Source organism: Cyprinus carpio, chromosome B7 (genome assembly GCF_018340385.1).
Source record: "Cyprinus carpio isolate SPL01 chromosome B7, ASM1834038v1, whole genome shotgun sequence".
NCBI lineage: Eukaryota > Metazoa > Chordata > Actinopteri > Cypriniformes > Cyprinidae > Cyprinus > Cyprinus carpio.
In genome coordinates, this window is record NC_056603.1 from 22,700,806 (window position 1) to 22,720,112 (window position 19,307).

Below are 19,307 nucleotides of genomic sequence, written 5' to 3' on the forward strand. Positions count from 1 at the left end.
CTGCCATTGCTCATACAGTTAGTCTTCCCCCAAATTCACACCACTGGTTTTGCGAAGAAAAAAAAAGCTAACTTCCATAATGTACTGTAAGTGCTCTATTTTTGCATACTTATTTTGTACTTAATAAACTAAAAATGATCCCTTGGTACTTAAGATAAATTTAAGATCAACTAAGTGTTATTTTGGGACACCATGAATATGAACTAAAACTTAACATACTATCTCTGTATTTAAAAATGTATTTAGTTACCACTAGTACACTTGAACCCATCTTTCATACACTTGTACACTCAAGTGTACTACAAAGGGTGACTAAATAATTTTTTTACATTTTAAATAGTGCATTTTAATAAAGTTCCAAAGGTAGGTTCGGGAGAAGCCTAATCATTCAGTTCTGTAAATCATCATTAGGAGCTTATATAAGCAGCTCTCATTGCATTGTCCCAACATCAATTCTTCCGGCATCCCTCCATCTCCCCACCTCCTCTATTTCTGTTTTTCTCCCTCTGGGTAGTAGGCCTACCGTAATGAGGGGGGTTGAACTCTGTACTCAAACCGAGCCTACATTAAGGACAGCAAGCCCAGTATATTTACCATCAGGGTTGGATGGGCCGGCGAACTCGTGAAGTTCATATTCATGGTGTCCCAAAATAGCACCATTGAGTACACTTAATTGATCTTAAGTTTATCTTACGAACTACTAAAGAATAATTTTTACTATATTAAGTACAAAGGTAGTGCTTGAAAATACAGCACTTTAAGTAGATTTTAAGTACTTAAGTACAGTGCTGATGTGTTTAAACCTTTTGTAGGAATCAATCTACGTTGCTGGGTTTGAAGAAAGTTTTCAACTTTTTTTCTTCTAATTTTATTTTAGAAATGTACATTCATAAATATAAAAATACATGCCTGTTGATCCTGAAATCACTGATAGGGCTAAACAGGTTTGGTTACATGTAAAGAAAAAAAAGGGAAAAAAAGATTGCATATAGGGCCTAATATCATGCTTTAAGTAGTTCATAATTCAACAACATGCCCACACTGCGCAAATAGTCTGAATTGCATCATATTGTTGGGAGATGCAGCTCTATTTCATCTAGAACTTGAAAGCTCCACTTTACTCTTCGGGCATAATGTCATGGGAAAACCTTCACTGGATCCTGTCTGTTTATCAGTTCCCACACTATGTTGGCATCTTGTTTTCTTGAGGGGGTGAAGTTCATGCTAAATCTCACAGATGAATGGAAAGAATAAGCTGATTCTCACAGTCCTCTAAAAAATTTCCACAGAAACAGTTCATCTGTCATAGAGTCTGCTAAATAATTATCTCTTCATTGATCTTCTTTACTAACTGTCACTTCATGTGTCCCAGATGGTATTGGTGAACTTTTGTGGTGTTCATTCTCTTTTCTCCCTTCTGATCTCTGCATTTGACCCGTGCACACACAAGCAGACCGCTGCAGTGCTTCCGGAAAGCTGGATCACAGCAAGCGTACAGCAGAGGGTTTAAACAGCTGTTCACGTAGCCCAGACAGATGGAGTATGGATGGGCCGCCACCAACCACTGGTCGAAACTGCAGGAGAAGGGAAGGATGCCCAGTTCCACCATAGCAGATAGTGTCTTATTGGTGTGGAAGGGAAGCCAGCAGAGAAAGAAGGCCAGCACAAGGGTGATGATGATACGGAGGAGCCTGCGTTGGCGCGTATGATCTGGACGTGGGCCTAGGCTGAAGTGTCGGGAAAGAAGCCGCCCTAGCCAGCCATAGCAGAGCAAGAGCACTACAAGAGGTAATAGGAAGCCAAGCAGAGTTGATTTTAACCCCAAAGCTGCTGACCACATCAGCTCCACCTGCTCCGAAGCTGCTGGGTCCAGCTCACTTGAGATCAAGCTGGAGTAGTCCATGTCACATAAGCAGGAAGACACATGTCCGTCCTCCCCATCGCCATCATCTCCCTCTTCCAAATTCACCTCCCTAACAGTCCGCAGAAGCAGAGCAGGAAGTGCCAGGATTCCAGCCGCCAGCCACACACTACCCACAATCCACTTGGCACGAGTAGTTGACCGTCCCTGCTTTGAACCGCTGCCATACTTTCGTGTGATGACGCAGTAACGCTCCACGCTGAGCCCAGTCAGAGAAAACACGCTCGCATACATGTTTAGTGCCACAATGTAACTGCTCACCTGACACAGGACATGGCCAAAGGGCCAGTGGAAGCCCAGCGCTGTGTATGCCGCCCACAACGGCAGGGTCATGACGAAGGCCAGGTCGGCCAATGCTAGACTGGCTATTAAAGACTCTGTTACTGTACGAGAAGATGTAGGAGAGGGACAAGGAGGTGAATCGGTGGTCTGGGAAGATTTGGAACCGCTTCCGGTCCTCCCGCGGCCTCTCGCTCGGCGGTCCAGGTACACCCATAGCACCAAGCCATTACCCAGGGAACCCACGACAAACACCAGGAGGTACACGCTCGGAATCAGCACCCAGGTTGCAGACCATTCTTTGTAGTCACATGAGGGAAAGGGCGAGGGTGAAGGGAAGGGCAGAGAGCCGGACATCTGAGAGCCACACACTTGCACCTAATGCAGAGAGCAAGTGGATGATATGAACAGGAAAGAGAACTGAGAGTTTTTTTTTAAGGGCTTGAGAGGAGAAGAATGATGATGGGAGCACTTTTCCTTGGATTCTATATTTGGGAGTTTCCCACGACAGTTGGAAGAGTCAGTGACACTTCCTTCCTCCTCTGTCCTTGTCAATTTCTGTGGGATATCACATAAACAAGAAAAAAGGTTACTGAAAGCTGTGCATTAAAAACAGATGAGAAACAACCAGAAATTATATGCAAAGTTCTATCATATAAAATGTTCTATATATGCTTTTGCTGGATTGCCTTCAGGTTTCACTCTGCATTCATTGTTGCATTTTTTCAGCAGTTATTTCCATCAAGGTTACATACATTTTTGGCTGAGATCTTGTTGATCTATTATGTTTATATTTGTCTATTTCAATATATCCCAGAGACTTTCAGTAGGGTTAAAGTCTCTTCTCACGATTTCTCTTTCACAATTTGAGCCTGATGAACCTTGGCATTGTCTTCTTGGAATATGGCCATGGGATACTTCTTCTGATGTGGTTGTTTGACAGATATGCTACACAATGCATCAGGTAGGGTTAAAAGAACTTTTGTCAAACATATAACATGCCAGAATTAGAAGTATTTGCTTATTTAAATATAGTGATTTTTTTTTTTTTTTTTTGCCAGGCAGAGTATGTTATACGTGGACATAGATAATCCACATCAGTAAATACATGCCCTACAGTAATAATTCTGCAATAAAAAATAAATACAAATAAAATAATTGCATCTCATTCTCTCTTTTGTGTATTAATATAGTGATGTACATACTACATATATAAGAAAAACTAATAAAATCTATCCCACAAAATCAATGCTTCTCTATCACACCTCAAATAATCAAAACCAAATAATCTCATACCTGTTTTTCTTAAGAGTTTGCCTCTGCTTCTGTTAACACATGTGCCCAGTGTTCTCTTCTCTGTGGTTGGTCTCTCTGTTTTTAGATGATCTTTTTAAAAGAAGGACACAAGTTACTATGTATCCATGGTTTTCTCTTGATCTCTGTCGACTTCTGTCCTTCTCCCAGAATCGAACGCTTCTTTCTGTGTCTCACCTACTGGGAAGTGTCTGCTCTTTAAAGACCATCTCCTCTTTGTGTCCATTCCCTTTTCTGTTCTGTCCTCTTCCTCTCTCATAGGACCACCCCGTAGCAGTTTTGTGAGATCTCCAAACAGTCCCTCTGGTCTTAAACAGACTGAGTAAACTCAGAACACCTCAGGCTTGAAAGAAGCTTTATACACATAACAATGTCTTTCACTGTAGCAAACAGCATACCCCTGGACAACACTACCACTGAATACATAAGGTTGTATTAGCAAATATAGTATGCATTCTTACAAATAATGGTTTACTTGAAACATTGGGAGATCAGGAAATCTGAGACATTATGTGTGGCCCATTGTTTTACAGACTGTTCATTGAATAACACTAGAGGGAAACATATCCAAGATTAATTTATAACAGATTAACTTATAAACAGTCAGTCTCACATTATAATGTACAATTATGTGAACTGTTCACCTGCCTCTGTTTAACTAATAAATGAATTGTGTTGGTTGTATTTGATCTCAGCTGCATGTTTGAACTATTTGAGCAGTCTTGTGTTGTTTAAACACTTCTAAATCTCAGGGATTCCCTGTTGTGGGCTTTGTGTGTTTGGACACTCAATAAGAATGAAAAAGGGAAAGTCTTTTGTCTTGAAGAAAATCTTGACAGAGTCAACAGGACAGCTATTTATGATGCAACGCAATGACACACAGCAAATATTTAAAAATGTAATGTGTACCTCAAGCTAGTAATGAATATGTGCAGAGTACAATAGTCAGGAGATGAGATGCTGCTCAGAGAGACTTTTATTTGCAGTGGAAGAAGCAGATGAAATTTCCTGTTTGCATCTCTATTTGAACTAGTCTAGACCTATTATTCAATAAAACAAAACAAAAAACACTAAGCCAGTGGGAGGCCCACCCGAAAGATTTTGTCCTGTGACTGTCCTGGTTACTGCATAGCATATATATGTAGATTATACACTTCACACTAGCCACTCAGTGCCAGAGAAATGTTCACAGATTTTTCTCTCTTGTTCCCAATTGATCTCAGCTGTACAAATAGTGAGGGTCTATAAAAAGGTCGGAGGTCATATGTATGCCATGAGTTAAACGCACTCTGTTTGCAGAGCACTGGGTCAAACTATAAATTGTACATAAGCAGAACTATGTACCATCTCTTGCATCAGTGTCCAATAACTCCAATCAGAAAATAACTGATAGACCATTTTTATGCATTTTAGAGCCATGCATAATTGGAGATGTATAAACATTAAGTGGTACAAGATAAGTTCTTATTTTAAAAATTACAAACAATATAAATAATTGTGTATATTCAATTCTTGTATTTATAACCAAGGGTTAAATTGGGATTTGATATGTGGGGGGGCTCTATGGTTTGGGGCTTCTATATATTTTATATAACCTGTATATGCATTTAAATGGATTAATTGCTTCCAAAATAAAAGTTTTTGCTTATGTAATATATGTGTGTGTACTGTGTATATTTATTATGTAATGAATAATTGACGACCGGTTTTGTGCCCAATTCTGACCCCCTGCTAGATTATTACCCCCCTAGTATTGGTAGGTTTAGGAGTAGGTTTGGGGGAGGGGTTAGGATTAGGGGTGGGGTTAGGATTAGGCAATCAGGTAGCGATTTGAACGAGGAGGGTAATAATTTGGCAGGGGGGCAAAATTGGGCACAACAACGGCCGTTGAATTATTAGAAAAATAATGCACACCCGAGGTGGTGATGCGGCGCGGAGTGGCCTTTACACCTCGGGTGTGCATTATTTTTCTAATAATTCAACGGCCGGTCGTCCGTTTATACTACGGTTACCACACCTCAAGACATCGATCAAATGATATATTTAAAGGGATTCGTCCAGTTTTTGTACTTAAATCGCTATTGTGAGAAGGATTATTACTTCCGCATCTCATCCAACGCCTCTTTTGCTAGTACCAAAACGTCATTTTAAAGCTGGTAATGGAGGCTTGAGCCGTTGATAGCATTCTAATGCAGTTATTAATGAAGTTATTAGAAAGAGAGCGAGAGAGAGAGAGAGAGAGAGCTTGTGTGAATAAGGTTACCTCTGTACTCCCTCAGCAGTGTTCTGCTGCAGCGTCTCTAAACAGCGCTGTTACCCCGCTAGTGAGAAATGTCATGTGTATTTACTTTCGGAAAATCGTCTATATTGTTGTTTTTGTTAGTCCTGTGTGCTGTAATGCTAATTTCCGTTATTATAGTTTTACTATGCGAAGTGATATGGAACTGCAATGCGGTCAAGAGAGCTGCCTGGAACTACATTCTCCGTGCGTTTCCCTGAAAATAATTGCACGCCTCAGAACGTTCGTCAGCCAATCAGATTCAAGCATTCAGCGGCCCAGTTTGGGGTGCTGCAGTGATGCTTGTTAGTCAAGGCTGTTAAAGACCCTATTCGGCTGAATCTTTTTCCTATGGGTTTTTCTAATGGTTAAGTAATGTGGGTAACAGTGTTGGGTAAGTTACCTAAAAAAAGTAATCCACTACAAATTACTAATTAGTTTTTTAAAACTGTAGTTTGATTACATTACTGATTACTGTATTTAAAAAGTAATCAGATTACTAAATACTTAAATTACTTTCAAGTTTACTTTACTTTTCAAGTTATCAAAACTAAAAAATGCACTACAAAGTGAAACTCATAGTTCTTTCATTAATTTAATATTGACAGGGGGAGAAAAGTATTATTTTTATAGCCTACACTACCAACATTTTTTTTATTTTTTTGTAAAATAAAGAAAACAAATTGGGTGCACTTTCTGCATTCGCAGTCTCTGCAAATATCTTCCTGATACCTGTCACTAAAATGAACGAAAATGACATGAGAAATACAGTAGGCTATATCTAAAGAAAGCTTTAAGTGTCTATTATTAAATGAAGTAAGTCATGTCTAAAACAAATATTCTCTGATAAAATAATCTGTATGAAACCAACGCGAGGTACAGTCTCTCACGTCTGAGCTCACCTATATCACACCCACGCACATCGCGCGCTATAAGATCATCATCCACGCGAAACCAGACTTGAGACGAGCGGACATGTAAATGTCCACATGACCTCTGTATACAAAGAAAGATTCAAGTTCATCTCGGCTACTTTTCGTTTTTGGAAGAAGACGTGCTTCTTAAGGAATAAGCAGTTGTGATGCCGACGCGGCTTAATGCAGAGGATGATCTCATTCTGAGGAGTCATTTATTTTTACTTATTAGTGTTAGGCTACTGTAACATAAACTTTTACACATTCACTTGTAGAACTTTTCCCAAACTATAATGCCAGACTAAAATATGTCGAGTGCAACATTTTGAAATATGATTCATATGAATTGAAATAGGCTACGACCTTTCATTGCATCTAAATGTTGTAGGACTCGTCTGCATTTTAGCTTACATTGTCCAGTGGTTTATTAAAGGGAATACTGACCCGCAAAACATGATTTTTTAGTTCATAATTTTTAACATTGCATTTGTCATTTAAAAGTAACGTAATTTTATTGACATAAGTAACTGTAATCAATTTACATAAATTTAAATTGTAACGCATTACTTTACTGCGTTACCAGGAAAAGTAATTTGATTACAGTAATGCGTTCCTGTGTAACAGACTATGTGCTTTATACCCAACTCTGGTGGTTAACATTAGCTGAAGAGACATCATATTTTGTCTTACAACATAAATTACACACTAAACCCCAAGCTCCAGCATATTGAGTTGCTAATAAACAGCTATAAGGAATCATTCGAAATATTAAACAAAATTCTCAAACTCAATTTGCATAAAACTGCATGTTCCTTTTATTGTTCACATAAAGGTTCAGTAAGTTTCGCTGGCTATAGTGGTAACAAGAAGCTAATCAGCACACTGAAAAGACTACATGTCTACATATTGTACACAATGTTTTTCAAGAGATTTTAAGTTTTAAAAGAGACTTTCGTAAACAAGGCAGAGGAAAAGCAGGCGTAAAGGTTTTTTTTTTAAATGGCAAAGATATAATACATTAACCCTTTGAGAATGTCAGCATCCCCCGTAACCCACTCAGTCGTACCACTTTTCTGGGTAACAGGATTAGCTGTGAAAGAGTACACATACATAAAGCAGCACTGAATACAATAAATTATAATCAGATGGTTTCACTTTCACTGTTAAGTGCAAAACTCAAAAAAATACAAGCTTTAGCTTACAAGCTTTAGCAGTGAGCACACACAGTTTTAACATACAGCTGAGATTTAAGCTGTGAATGCTTCTTTGACCACTTAATTCAAGATATAGAAGATCTCTGCATTCTCACTGCATGATACCACTACCAGCTTTACGAGGAACGATGCAGAAGCGTTTTAGAGAACACCCCACCAGAAGAGTGCTAGTGAGAGCAGTATTCCCACCACAGAGCGGCTGGACACGGACACAGGTGCTGTGTTACACAGATCAGTGGTACAGCAGGAAAACTTGAAGCTGGAAATTTCTGGAAATTTCTCGCTGATTACATTGTAGTTACAATCAGAGTACTTTATACACTGCCTGTGTGTGTCACCACCTAGAAGAAAAGGGGGTGAGCAGAGAGATATGTCATGCAAAGTCAAAGGGTCATGGAAATGGTTTGTTAGAATACAGAAAGACACTATTATAAAGAGTGAGTGAGCTGGCACCTCTCTCGTAGACAGACACACAGGCGTCATCATAGTAGCAGTTTCGAATTTTAGAGCATGTGCCCATGTAGTCCTTACAACTGTAACATTTAATGGCAGAGCCTAAAAGACAAAGACAGAGATACATTTTTTGCAAGAATTATAACACAAAATACGACAAAAACACATCTTATGGATGGTGCAAACAGGCTTAATGACAATACATACCAAGCCCCACCAAAGCCAGAACGAACACCACACACACTCCAACAGAAGCTTTCATTATGCCTTTGGTTAACCAGTCTAATCCTGATAAAGAGAGAGAGAGAGAGAGGAATCTGAGTAAAATACAATTTGAATTTGTCTGAATGTGACTGCATGATATGTTCATTCAATATTTAGATTTAAAAATCAAATTCATCCTAAATTTCATTCATAAATTTGTAGACTGATCTCAACATATTAATGTTTGGTGAGTCAACCATCACCAAAACTGCTTGGTTACCATTATTCTTCAAAAATTGCATGTATGTATTTATTTATTTGTTTTTGTTTTGTCCGCAGAAGTAACAGAATCATACAGTTTTGGAACCACATGATGATGAGGATATGATGAGAATTTTGACATTTTTTTTTCATAATTATAAGAGAAAGAATTGTGGGTCATCTAAGGAGTACATAGTTTTGCTGAGATACATCCCGTTTTGACCGATTATCTGGCCTGTATTAGGCTATCTACTACTATTATTACTGCAACTATGACCACAACTATAATTGTTATTTGCTTGTTATTTGACATCATCATAAAGCTTTAGACATTATGGAATCTATTCTGTTGTATTATTTTTCTTTTGAACTTCATTCTGAAAATGTCAACATCCTTTTGTCAACATCCTGGATCTTGAATCATAAAAATACAACATATATTATACATAACATATGTTTAATTTATGGCATAACACTTGCCACAATGTGACATTTATAAAAAAAAAAAAAAAGAAAAAAAAAAAGAAGAAATATGCTTGTTCTGAGAACACTTTACAATATACTTATTGTATATAAAATATAACTATACGATACACACAATGTACACCAGTGTTTTATTGTTTACCCAACAACTTCATTTAAATTATAATTTCGGTAGGATTCACAAAAAAAAAAAAAAAAAAATAATAATAATAATAAAATTAAAATTATGTTTGGAGAGATAAGCAACTACAAAAAGATAAGAATTTATTTGACTCTCTGACCCCGTGACAGCTTGTCTCCCTTTCATGAAATTATGGATTGATTTTCTTTTCAATCAATAGTATTCATAAGACTGAAACCAATGACTACTTTAAATCAAATGTCACATTTTATCATAATTTTCTACTTTAACCTCAGAAAAAAACATAGTGTCCCTGGAAAAGTCAATATATTTAATGCTTATATTTTTAAAAGTTGTAAAAATGCCATTTAAATCAGCCTGGTTCACAAGCACAGAATATACATAGCAGTATGCCCTAATCTCTCAGTTACTCTTCTGTAGTCTTACCCCAGTGTGAAGAAGGTATCCAACCACAGACACATCCAAACCAGTCTGAAAACTGGAGAGCTTGAGCCACTTAAGCTTTCGTAAACACGCCCACAATGCTCTTCAATTAATCTATTGTGCTTTTATTGTATACCATTCTACTGTCCTAAAATATTTAAATGAAATATATTATCGGGTATTGTGTGTTCATTTTATTTTAAGAGATAAAAAGAATAAATAATATAGCTATAACAATTCATCATTAAAAGAACTGATTAATCACAACTGTACATTAGAGTCAGGGAGAGGTCACCTAAAAACTGAGCTATTCTGTAGTACAATATTGATAGTGTCATTGTGATTTCTGTAACTACCGAATTCCATTGCTATTCTGTTCTTACAAATGAACCTGCAACCTTTTCTATAACATTTCTCAGTATCCTGTGGTTGAAAGCTGAATATTAAAGTTTTCTATTCCTCAGCTTTATCAATATACTAAGAGCGGAAAATCCCAACATACATGTACAATGTTTATATTCTTACTTGCATGAACAAGACACATTACTTTAATGTCATTCATCTCTCTTAACAATTCTTGTTTTTAACCTTTTCTGACTGTTGACTCCTGACTTTATGCTACATGCACATACGCTCAGTTCCTCTTGAAGATTTTGTTTCCTTTTTATAAAATGATGAAGCAGTATAAGAGTTACATTCTTATGTATATGCAATTTTTAAAAAACACAATTATTTTAACCACACATCTAGTTCAGGCTTCAGTAGACAGTGGCTTAGTGAATGGCCCATTATTGGACACAGGGTCACACAAGGATTCATTCTGCTGTAGCACAAGAACAGCTGAAATATGTGAGGCTGTTAGCAACCAACACACATGATCAAAATCACTCACCTGTAGGCATAAAGGACCATTAAATATACACTGGTGTGCAACAAAATGTGATTTGAAGTGATTTGGCATGAAAAGCCTACATGTCTGATGTATTGGCCCTAGTGTGGGCACTTCAAAATGAATTGTTTGTCAAAGTACTTAAGATATGTTACAGAAATTTAGCATTTTCTCTCTTTCATAATAGTTGAAATGAATGATTAAAGAGATGGAGGAGATGTGTGCCAGAAAACAAAACGGCTTAACAAAGGAACATCAGTCTGACCACAACAAGGCCTCTTCAACATGTTGCCATGACAACTGACACTATCAGGGTGGATTAGGGATAGGGTTAGGGTCGGAGTGACAGAAATGACTACGTTTGTGTTGTGAGAACAATAAGTGTTTTCAGAGACATTCCAGAGCATGAGACCATAGCACTGAGACTGGCTGGTGAAAAATAGATCAACGGCCTCTTTGTGTTGCGATGGTAGAAAGCATCCTGATCACAACAATAACGCAAATAAACAATGTAGTAGTGAAACACGGTATTTATACACCATTACCTTTTTATTTACTCCAAAAAAAAAAAAAAAAAAAAAAAAAACACCTCACATACAAAAAAAACAAAAACAAAACAGGAGTTATTAAACTAATCTGAGAGGTTCAATATAGGCCTAAACAGAACATAATAGCAAACTGTTGAAAATTCTCACTGCACAGCATTCATTTACAAAGATGATAACATATAATTGCAGTCATAAACATGGAAATCAAAATCGTACATATCTCCAGGCAAGATTAGCTCACATTCCCATTAGGAAGAGAAAGGGAAGAAAAAAAGCAGAGAAATTCTTAAGTCCGCCTAGATTTCATTCTGAAAAACTGAACTGTACAACAAAGACATTTTTCTGATCATTTACGTCTTGCACAGGATTTAAAGAAGAAAAATGCAGAAAGTCACAATAATGCCATAAACTTCTCATAAAATTATCTTATTTTGTTATTCACACCAGTCTGTGTAACCTCCAGCCCTTAAGATAATCAGAGCTAAAACGATCCTTTACACTACATCAATGTATTCTGACTGACGTTCAGTTTACATCCATCCAGCGTTTCTGAGAACAGGCCAAAATCACCTCTGAACAAGTGGAGAACTAGAGCAAGTAACAAAAAAAAAAAAAAAAAAAATTAAACCAAACGCTAAATGATTGCTTGAACAGGTTAGCGGATGTTTGGTGAACTGGCTGGTTTGGTACTATGTGCTTTTTACTCCTCTTTAAATAAATCAGCCTCACTTCACAAGATCTGGACCTCAGCCTGTCCCCGAAATCCTTAGTACAGACAACACAAGAACAAACTTACATACACAAGCACATACACGCTACCTGAGGCATAGTGGAGGAAATGAATGCGATCAATGTATTTTAGCGTTTATCAAACTATATATATATATATATATATATATATATATATATATATATATATATATATATATATATATATATATATATATATATATATATATATATATATATATATATATTTATATATATATATAAACACACACAGTGCTACAGTGTGTGTGTACTTTTCTGCTAATAGTAGTGTCATAATTTCTCCTCATGCCCTGTAATTGTCAGGATTTAAAGGGATAGTTCAAGCAAAAATAACAATTTTGTCACCATGTCGTCCCAAACCTGTATGATTGTCTTTCTTCTGTCGAACATGTCTTTTGTCTGTTTTTGAACAATAAGTCAAAAACAGCCACTTCCACTGCATGGACAAAATATACTCAAATATTCTTTTGTGTTCCACAGGAGACAGAAATACATACAGGTTTAGAACGACATAAAGATGAGTACATTTCAATTTTTGGCCGAACTATTTCTTTAGCTTAGTGGCAGGTCATTGTGAAACCATGAGCCAATCTCACAGAATCTCACACACATTCAATAAACTCCCTCACTCTCAATCACAAAACACACTTGCAGACTCAAACACACGTACAATGATCTCACACGAGACACAGATATGCCACAACCAGACACATGCCCTCAGAAACTGGAGAAAACGTTCAAGAGGTGACAGGCACAAGAGCGTGGTACAATAAACAATGGATGCCTAAAAGCGCTGTTTGTCCTCCTGCTCTCCTGTTTGTGCGAGTGTGTCTGTGCGTCAGTATCTGTGTGGGGGGTTTGCTGGGGCATGTAAAAGTGCATCAGACATGCCGAGGGCAGCGTCCTCCTGGGTCAGCCATGTTCATGCCATGCATTTCTCCCTCCTCGTAGTCGTCTGTGTCCGATGAGTTATCATCATAAGGAGCAGACACCTCAGTGACTGAGCTCTAAATGAGAGAGGCAAACACAGAATGAGGGACAAATGTATACACATTAGCATCCTGGATATTCATTTTTCTTGGACATTACAGAAAGATGTAAATAGCAGCTTACCGACCGCACCATTGATTCACGGAATGCTGGGCACACCATGTGAAAGCGTGGGATTGCAACGTCAAACACTTCCTCTTTGTTCTTGAGCCGGTGGAATGTGTAGTGGCCTTCCATGTACTCGGAGGTGGTGGAAAATGTGGTGCAGCTGGCGTATTCATGAACTTTACCAGGTGTCATCACTGGAAACTCACCTGCATGTACATCATAAGCAAAAAACAGATGCAGGACATGCTTTAGAAAGTACAGTAGCTGTCACAATGAATTATATGGACAGAAAGATACTGTTAGACTGATGATACATGGGGAAACTTTTTTTTAAACAATATTGCTTGAGCACTTTCACATTAAGAATGTGTAACAAATTTCTATCTGAATATTTTAGAGCGGTTGCAGGCCCTGTGTCTCACCTGGTTGCCCATTGACGGCAAAATTGCTCAAAAAGTTGCCCTGTGTATCATCAGACTCAGAATGTCCTAACTTGATAATTCTGTTACCGATGCAAACTGTTCTGATTTACTCTTAACTTACAGGGATGTGCTCTTACCCACAACACCAGGGCCACGGACCTCCTCCACATTTCCGTTTGCATTTGTGATCTTCCAGTACCGACTGTCTAGCTGGCATGCATTCTCTGGCAGGGCCGACTTTGCCATTTCAATCCTGATGCATAAGATGGTACAGCTCATTGTATCATCCTATGTCAAGTCTTTGTACAGCTGTGTTGCATTATAGCAAGTTACAGCATAAAGCAGCTTGATCATTTTAGTAAGAACTACGTGTATAAATTAAGCTCTGAGATCTCTACTTTTTGGTAAGACACTGGGAGAATAAACAGAGGAAGTGTGCCACATGTGTGATATGTATCGTCTATGATAATAACGAAATTATTGATTTAACAATGTCACTCGTTTTGCAAAAAAAAAAAAAAAAAAAAAAAAAAAAAAAAAAAAAAATTCAAACAAAAACTTGCCTTTCACATTGTGATATTTAATGCCAGTAGAATGCCTGAGTTTTTGTCTCATATTTACACCAAAAGATAGTTAAGCAATATCACATGAGCAACAGTGCTGTTCTCCACCAAATAAAAGCGCAATTGCAAAAGTCATAGTGAATTTATAAAGCAGTTAAATAACTGAAACAACAGGCAGAACTGTTTTGCTTTTCAGAGTAACACATATAGGTGCTTCATTACTGAATGAATCCACATAGAGAATGATCAGTTCAATGAATAATTCAGCCACCGAATGAATCAGCTATTTGAACAAATCAGTTTAATAAATGATTCAATGACTGAATTAATTAGCCGTTTAAACAAACCATTTAAATTACTTAATGAAACAACTCATTAAAAAAAAAGTGACTTGTTGGTAACTGGCGGTTAAATTTAATTTCATAGTTAAATATACAATTAAACATCACATTGTTTTTGCTACTGTAAATTTATTTGACCTTTGTGGTCCCTCTCGTACCTGTAACAAAGGTGTCCCTCACGGGTCAAAATGACCCGAAGGCTTAAAATGACACTAATTATTATTTTAGTCCAGAAAGCTCATTTTGATCCATTTTTATATATTTTTTTCTAATTATCTATGTAGTTTTTTTTTTTTTTATGTACATTAAATTTTTTATATTTCTAAGAAAATATTAGCAAATAAGCAATTTTTTTGGTGGTCACAGTATTTCAAAAAAAAAAAAAAAAAAAAAAAAAAAAAATCAAAAACAGATGACCTTGAAAAAAGTCATAAAATTGCCTTTTATGGTTACTGCCACTAGAGGGGCCTATAGGATCCTATGGAGACTCTTAAAGGGGTCATATGATGTTGCTAAAAAGAACATCATTTTGTGTATTTGGTGTAATGAAATGTGTTTATGTAAGGTGTAAGGTTCAAAAAACACATTATTTTCCACAAACTGTACATTATTGTTTCTCCTCTATGCCCCGCCTTATGAAACATAAATTTTTACAAAGCTCATCATTCTGAAAAGCGAGGTTTGCTCTGATTGGCCAGCTATCCAGTGCGTTGTGATTGGCTGAATTCCTCAAGCGTGTGACGGAAATGTTACGCCCGTTAACATATTTTGATGCCCTGTGTGGCTGGAGCGACGAGACATAAACAGAAAAACCCATTATAAAAGTGATATAAACATGATTTCTATTCATGTTCTTTTTTGGAAGGCAAAAACAAAGCAGTTTCGCTTTCTTAACGAAACAGCGTCACACACCGCGGCCTTGAGTGAGCAGAGGCCGGAGTCCTAGAGTGAGCTGCAGTCTAGAGTGAGCGGAGGCCGGTGGCTTGAGAACGGCGTGGCCAGTGGATTCGACAAAAAGGCTTGCAGCAAACCACATGTGACAACCCCGGGCTGGAAAGCCGATCTGGCGATCCACAGTGCAAAGTTGATGTATTTCCTCAGCGACCAGCACGGATCAGCTCCAGGCATGACGAAGCAGATAACCTCCTCTTTTGGAAGGCCAAACAAAGTAGTTTCGCTTTCACAGTGAAACACACAGCGTCTATACGACATGGCGGTGGCGGCAACAATACTACAACGAGAATAAAAGGTACACCTTCTCTCTTTGTGTGAACATCTGTGCAGCGTTATGCAAATCTTCCCACATCGTGACGTAGACATGTGGGGCGTGTTAGAACGAGCCGTTTAAGGGGGGTGTGGATGACTATTAACTTGTATAAAAAAATATCTCTTTGAATTTGAGACTTTAGTCTTTGCAACTTTACAGATCTTCTTTATGCACCAAGAGCTTGTAACACTCCAAAGAGAAAGGAAAAATTGAAATCGCATCATGTGACCCCTTTAACTGTGCCAAACAAGTGAAAAATTTAAGATATGGGCATATTTTCCAGCAGAAACATCAAACATGTTATAATGTGTTTCTATGGGAATAGATACAAATCTTTACTGGATTGTGCCAGATTTTGTACATCCAAAAAAATAATAAAAATCAAATATAATACACTGTTTTTCGTACATTCCATTCATTCCTATGGCGGTCAAAATGACCCGCGAAGGACACCTTTGTTACTTTTTTATAACACGCACATAAACTCCTCGAATCCACAGAATTTGTTTTGTGTGTTTTACCGGTGCAAGTGTGACAAAAGTAAAGAAGCCTTGAACCATAAAGATTTTTAAAAATTCGTTAAAAATCAGTTTCGGATCAAAATTCATAATATCTCATTATTCTAACTGGATTTATTGGTTAAATATAACCGTTCTATAAAAAAAAAAAAAACATGATGCATACATTTAATAAGATCAGAAATGCCCTTATAAAAGGTAAAAATTGCTTTGAAATCAGATCAAATCAGATTAAAAGGGACAAATATGTCATGTCTGTGATCATTATAGACAAAATCTCAGAAAATTGTACGCTACACGCCAAAGAAAAACAACAAAAAACAAAAGGCAAAATTATCACAGTGTATCTTTTATCACTATCGGCAAAGGCCTGGGTAAGCATTCATGCATAGATTAGCTCTTAAATATTCAGATAAAGCCAAATTAACGTGTGGATTTATGTAGTACCTGATTCTATAGGTGAAGAAAAAGTGTGGTGGATGGACTGAACTGAGCTCTGGCAGGAAGGAGGTAGAGACTGATACTGTGATGTCACCAGTGGTTGCCACACAGCGCTTATCATGAACATATCTGAACAAACATAAAGGGGATAAAATGTAATGGGGCACTTATAATATGCTTTTGTAGTTTTCAGTGGTGACATTAGTCACTAAAGCCTTGTTCAGACTGTCAATCCAAAATCAGATTTTTTGCATATCTGATTGTAATCTGATTTAAATGCTTGACTGTCCACACTGTGCATCGCATATGATACAGTTTGTGTCCCTGTGGCGCTTTTTCGTTTTACTATATGCATTGGTTTTTATGGCAATGACGTTGTATTTGGTGTGCATATGCTAAAAACAACCATAATAGCAATACAGTTTGCAGAACAGATGTTGTCTTACATTGTGACAACATATTGCAGTTGCGCTGGATCATATGCATCTTATGAGGCAGCGGCAGAAACGTAGCAAGCTAGAATGTGCAGATTTATTCCATGCTGCCGTCTCCACCGATCTCAAAACTCAAAGAGGTGGGTAGACCAGCAGTACATTGTCATTTGCCACTTGACTTGCACTTCACAACAACACAGCCTCGTTTCTTCAAAGAAATTAAGCATGTTTTCTACAAACAACATTTTATGCATTTACGTTATATGTGGTGTGAGAAAGTGACATAAGCATAAAAGCTACGCTAAATCTGATCGGAGTGGTCAGACTGAAACAGATTTCCAGAAAAGCTATTTATACATATGGAGGGAGCTTGAAACAGATTTGTAGAAATTGTAGAATTATAGATTTTTTTTTGTCTTTCAGACTTGCTAAATATGATCGGATTCCAATCGGATATGTACAAAAATCAGATTTGGACTGACAGTCTTAAATGTAAGATAACGAAAGATGGACCACCTGAAGATCTGGTCCCGAATGATGGGGTATTCTCCTGTTACAACATTGTCAACATAGGAAGTAAACCACTCAGTAAAATTAGGACCTGATAAAAAGAAAAGAGGAGAGAGAAGAGTTGATCTAATCTGAGACGGTTTATAGAACTGCAATGCAATAAAGAAGGCTTTTGCATTTTGTTACCCGTAATGAACATGTCAATCGCAGAGGGATCTTGTGCTAGTTGATCCTGTGAAGAAAAGACATGAATGAGAGCTAGCAATAAGGGCTGTAATACACAAGACAAGAGCGCCTCCTACTGGTCAAAGTGCAACAACGCAAGAAAAATAGCCCTCTTTTATCTTGTGCTGACAAGCAGAGTTGTACTTGATGTGGTGAACTGAGTCACCATCTTAAATTTAAATTACAAATTAAAATCGTGTTATTCTTGAGCTACAGGAACACATTTTTAACCATCTGTCAGCTACAATGCAGTTGTGAGGCCTTTTGAAGGAGCAATTCAGCCAAGATGAATTTGTTTCCTCATCAGAACAGATTTGAGAAATTTATCATTACTCTTTAGCATCACTTCTTCACCAAAGGAACCTCTGCAGTGAATGGGTGCCATCAGAATGATATAATAATAATAATAATGAAAGAACTGTTTTAGACTCTTTTTGCTTTTAAGTTGAGCTTGATCTGTACTTATTTCTCTCCTGATTCAGACAAGGTAACTTTTTTTGCTGGAGAACCCAATATTACAAATAGGACTCATACTTTACTGAAGCAATGGTTTAAAGTAAAAATGTCTAAATTATGAGTTTATTCCAAACATGCAGATTTTCAATTCACATGAAATCAACTGACGGATCTCTGTGATCATTGTGATGTTTTTTAAATCAGATGTTATTTATTCTGACAGCACCCATTAACTGCAGAGCATTTACTAAAGAACAAGTGATGTAATGTTAAATTTCTCTGAGGCTGTTCTGATGAGGAAACAAACTCATCTACGTCACAGATGACCTGAGGGTGAGTAAATGTTATGCAATGTTTTCATTTTTAGTTAAACTATTTCTGTAACATTACCATTTAGTCTCTAGCAACTATATGGTTTGTATCAGAGTTTCACTTTTCATAACTGTTCACAAGCCCTTCATAAATGCATGTTTATGCATGGTAGATTGTTGTGGTCTGAGGGTGGTGATCTAACCGGGCATTGATAGAAGATCTCACTGCATGTTCGTCCCTCTGTGCTCTCCAAGGCCATGTACTGGCTGAGGCCGGTGTGGAAGCAAAATGTGAGTGGAAGACACTGCCGCATTCCCTTCCTCTGCTGAAATCCCCCTGCTGCTGTCTCAATATCCAACAGGTCCTCTGAGCGATAGTGATTGGACAAAGCCATGCTGCCCATCAGCCTGTGGAGGGGAGGACGTGCAAAGATCAGTTATGATAATGTTAAAGGTTTATTGACATTTTGACTCTATTCCAGCTTCCTTGGTTATTTTCAAGGTAAGAAACAAGTTTAAATACTATAAGAGTGCAATTTAAAAACCTTAATGAGATTTTTAAAGTTAAAGTCAGATTCAGGATTGGCTCTGTTAAGAGTTTCCTAACAGTACTACCAACAGAATTTA

General features: G+C 37.4%; 3 protein-coding genes across 5 annotated transcripts in view; all 3 read right to left on the minus strand.

Annotated features, from left to right (window-relative positions):
• Positions 1-778: 778 nt before the first annotated feature.
• Positions 779-3,899, minus strand: aplnr2 (apelin receptor 2). 2 transcript variants are annotated; one of them, XM_042727954.1, is made up of 3 exons: positions 3,692-3,899; positions 3,497-3,586; positions 779-2,758 (listed from the first exon to the last, which is right to left on the minus strand). In XM_042727954.1, the coding sequence occupies exon 3, from the start codon at positions 2,555-2,557 to the stop codon at positions 1,355-1,357; it is 1,203 nt and encodes a 400-aa protein (XP_042583888.1). In that variant the 5' UTR covers positions 2,558-2,758; positions 3,497-3,586; positions 3,692-3,899; the 3' UTR covers positions 779-1,354. The 2 variants fall into 2 exon arrangements, with proteins under 2 accessions (XP_042583888.1, XP_042583887.1); XM_042727953.1 differs by having other exon boundaries at positions 3,497-3,899.
• Positions 3,900-7,497: 3,598 nt separating this feature from the next.
• On the minus strand, positions 7,498-10,020 carry LOC109057725 (CD59 glycoprotein-like). The gene is made up of 4 exons (XM_019074964.2): positions 9,890-10,020; positions 8,581-8,661; positions 8,374-8,475; positions 7,498-8,261 (listed from the first exon to the last, which is right to left on the minus strand). Exons 2-4 carry the CDS (start codon positions 8,633-8,635, stop codon positions 8,062-8,064), a joined length of 357 nt encoding a protein of 118 aa, XP_018930509.1. The 5' UTR covers positions 8,636-8,661; positions 9,890-10,020; the 3' UTR covers positions 7,498-8,061.
• Positions 10,021-12,288: 2,268 nt separating this feature from the next.
• The window catches only part of fbxo3 (F-box protein 3), a 9,221-nt gene continuing 2,202 nt past the window's right edge, over positions 12,289-19,307 (minus strand). The window contains exons 5-11 of one of the 2 annotated variants that reach the window (XM_042727956.1): positions 18,884-19,088; positions 17,875-17,920; positions 17,695-17,779; positions 16,751-16,873; positions 13,752-13,867; positions 13,217-13,398; positions 12,289-13,101 (exon numbers count right to left, since the gene is read on the minus strand). In XM_042727956.1, coding sequence (XP_042583890.1) covers positions 12,976-13,101; positions 13,217-13,398; positions 13,752-13,867; positions 16,751-16,873; positions 17,695-17,779; positions 17,875-17,920; positions 18,884-19,088 — 883 coding nt within the window. In that variant the 3' untranslated portion in view covers positions 12,289-12,975. Of the gene's footprint in view, positions 13,102-13,207; positions 13,399-13,751; positions 13,868-16,750; positions 16,874-17,694; positions 17,780-17,874; positions 17,921-18,883; positions 19,089-19,307 lie in introns of both variants that reach the window. The other variant, XM_042727955.1, reaches the window with a different exon arrangement.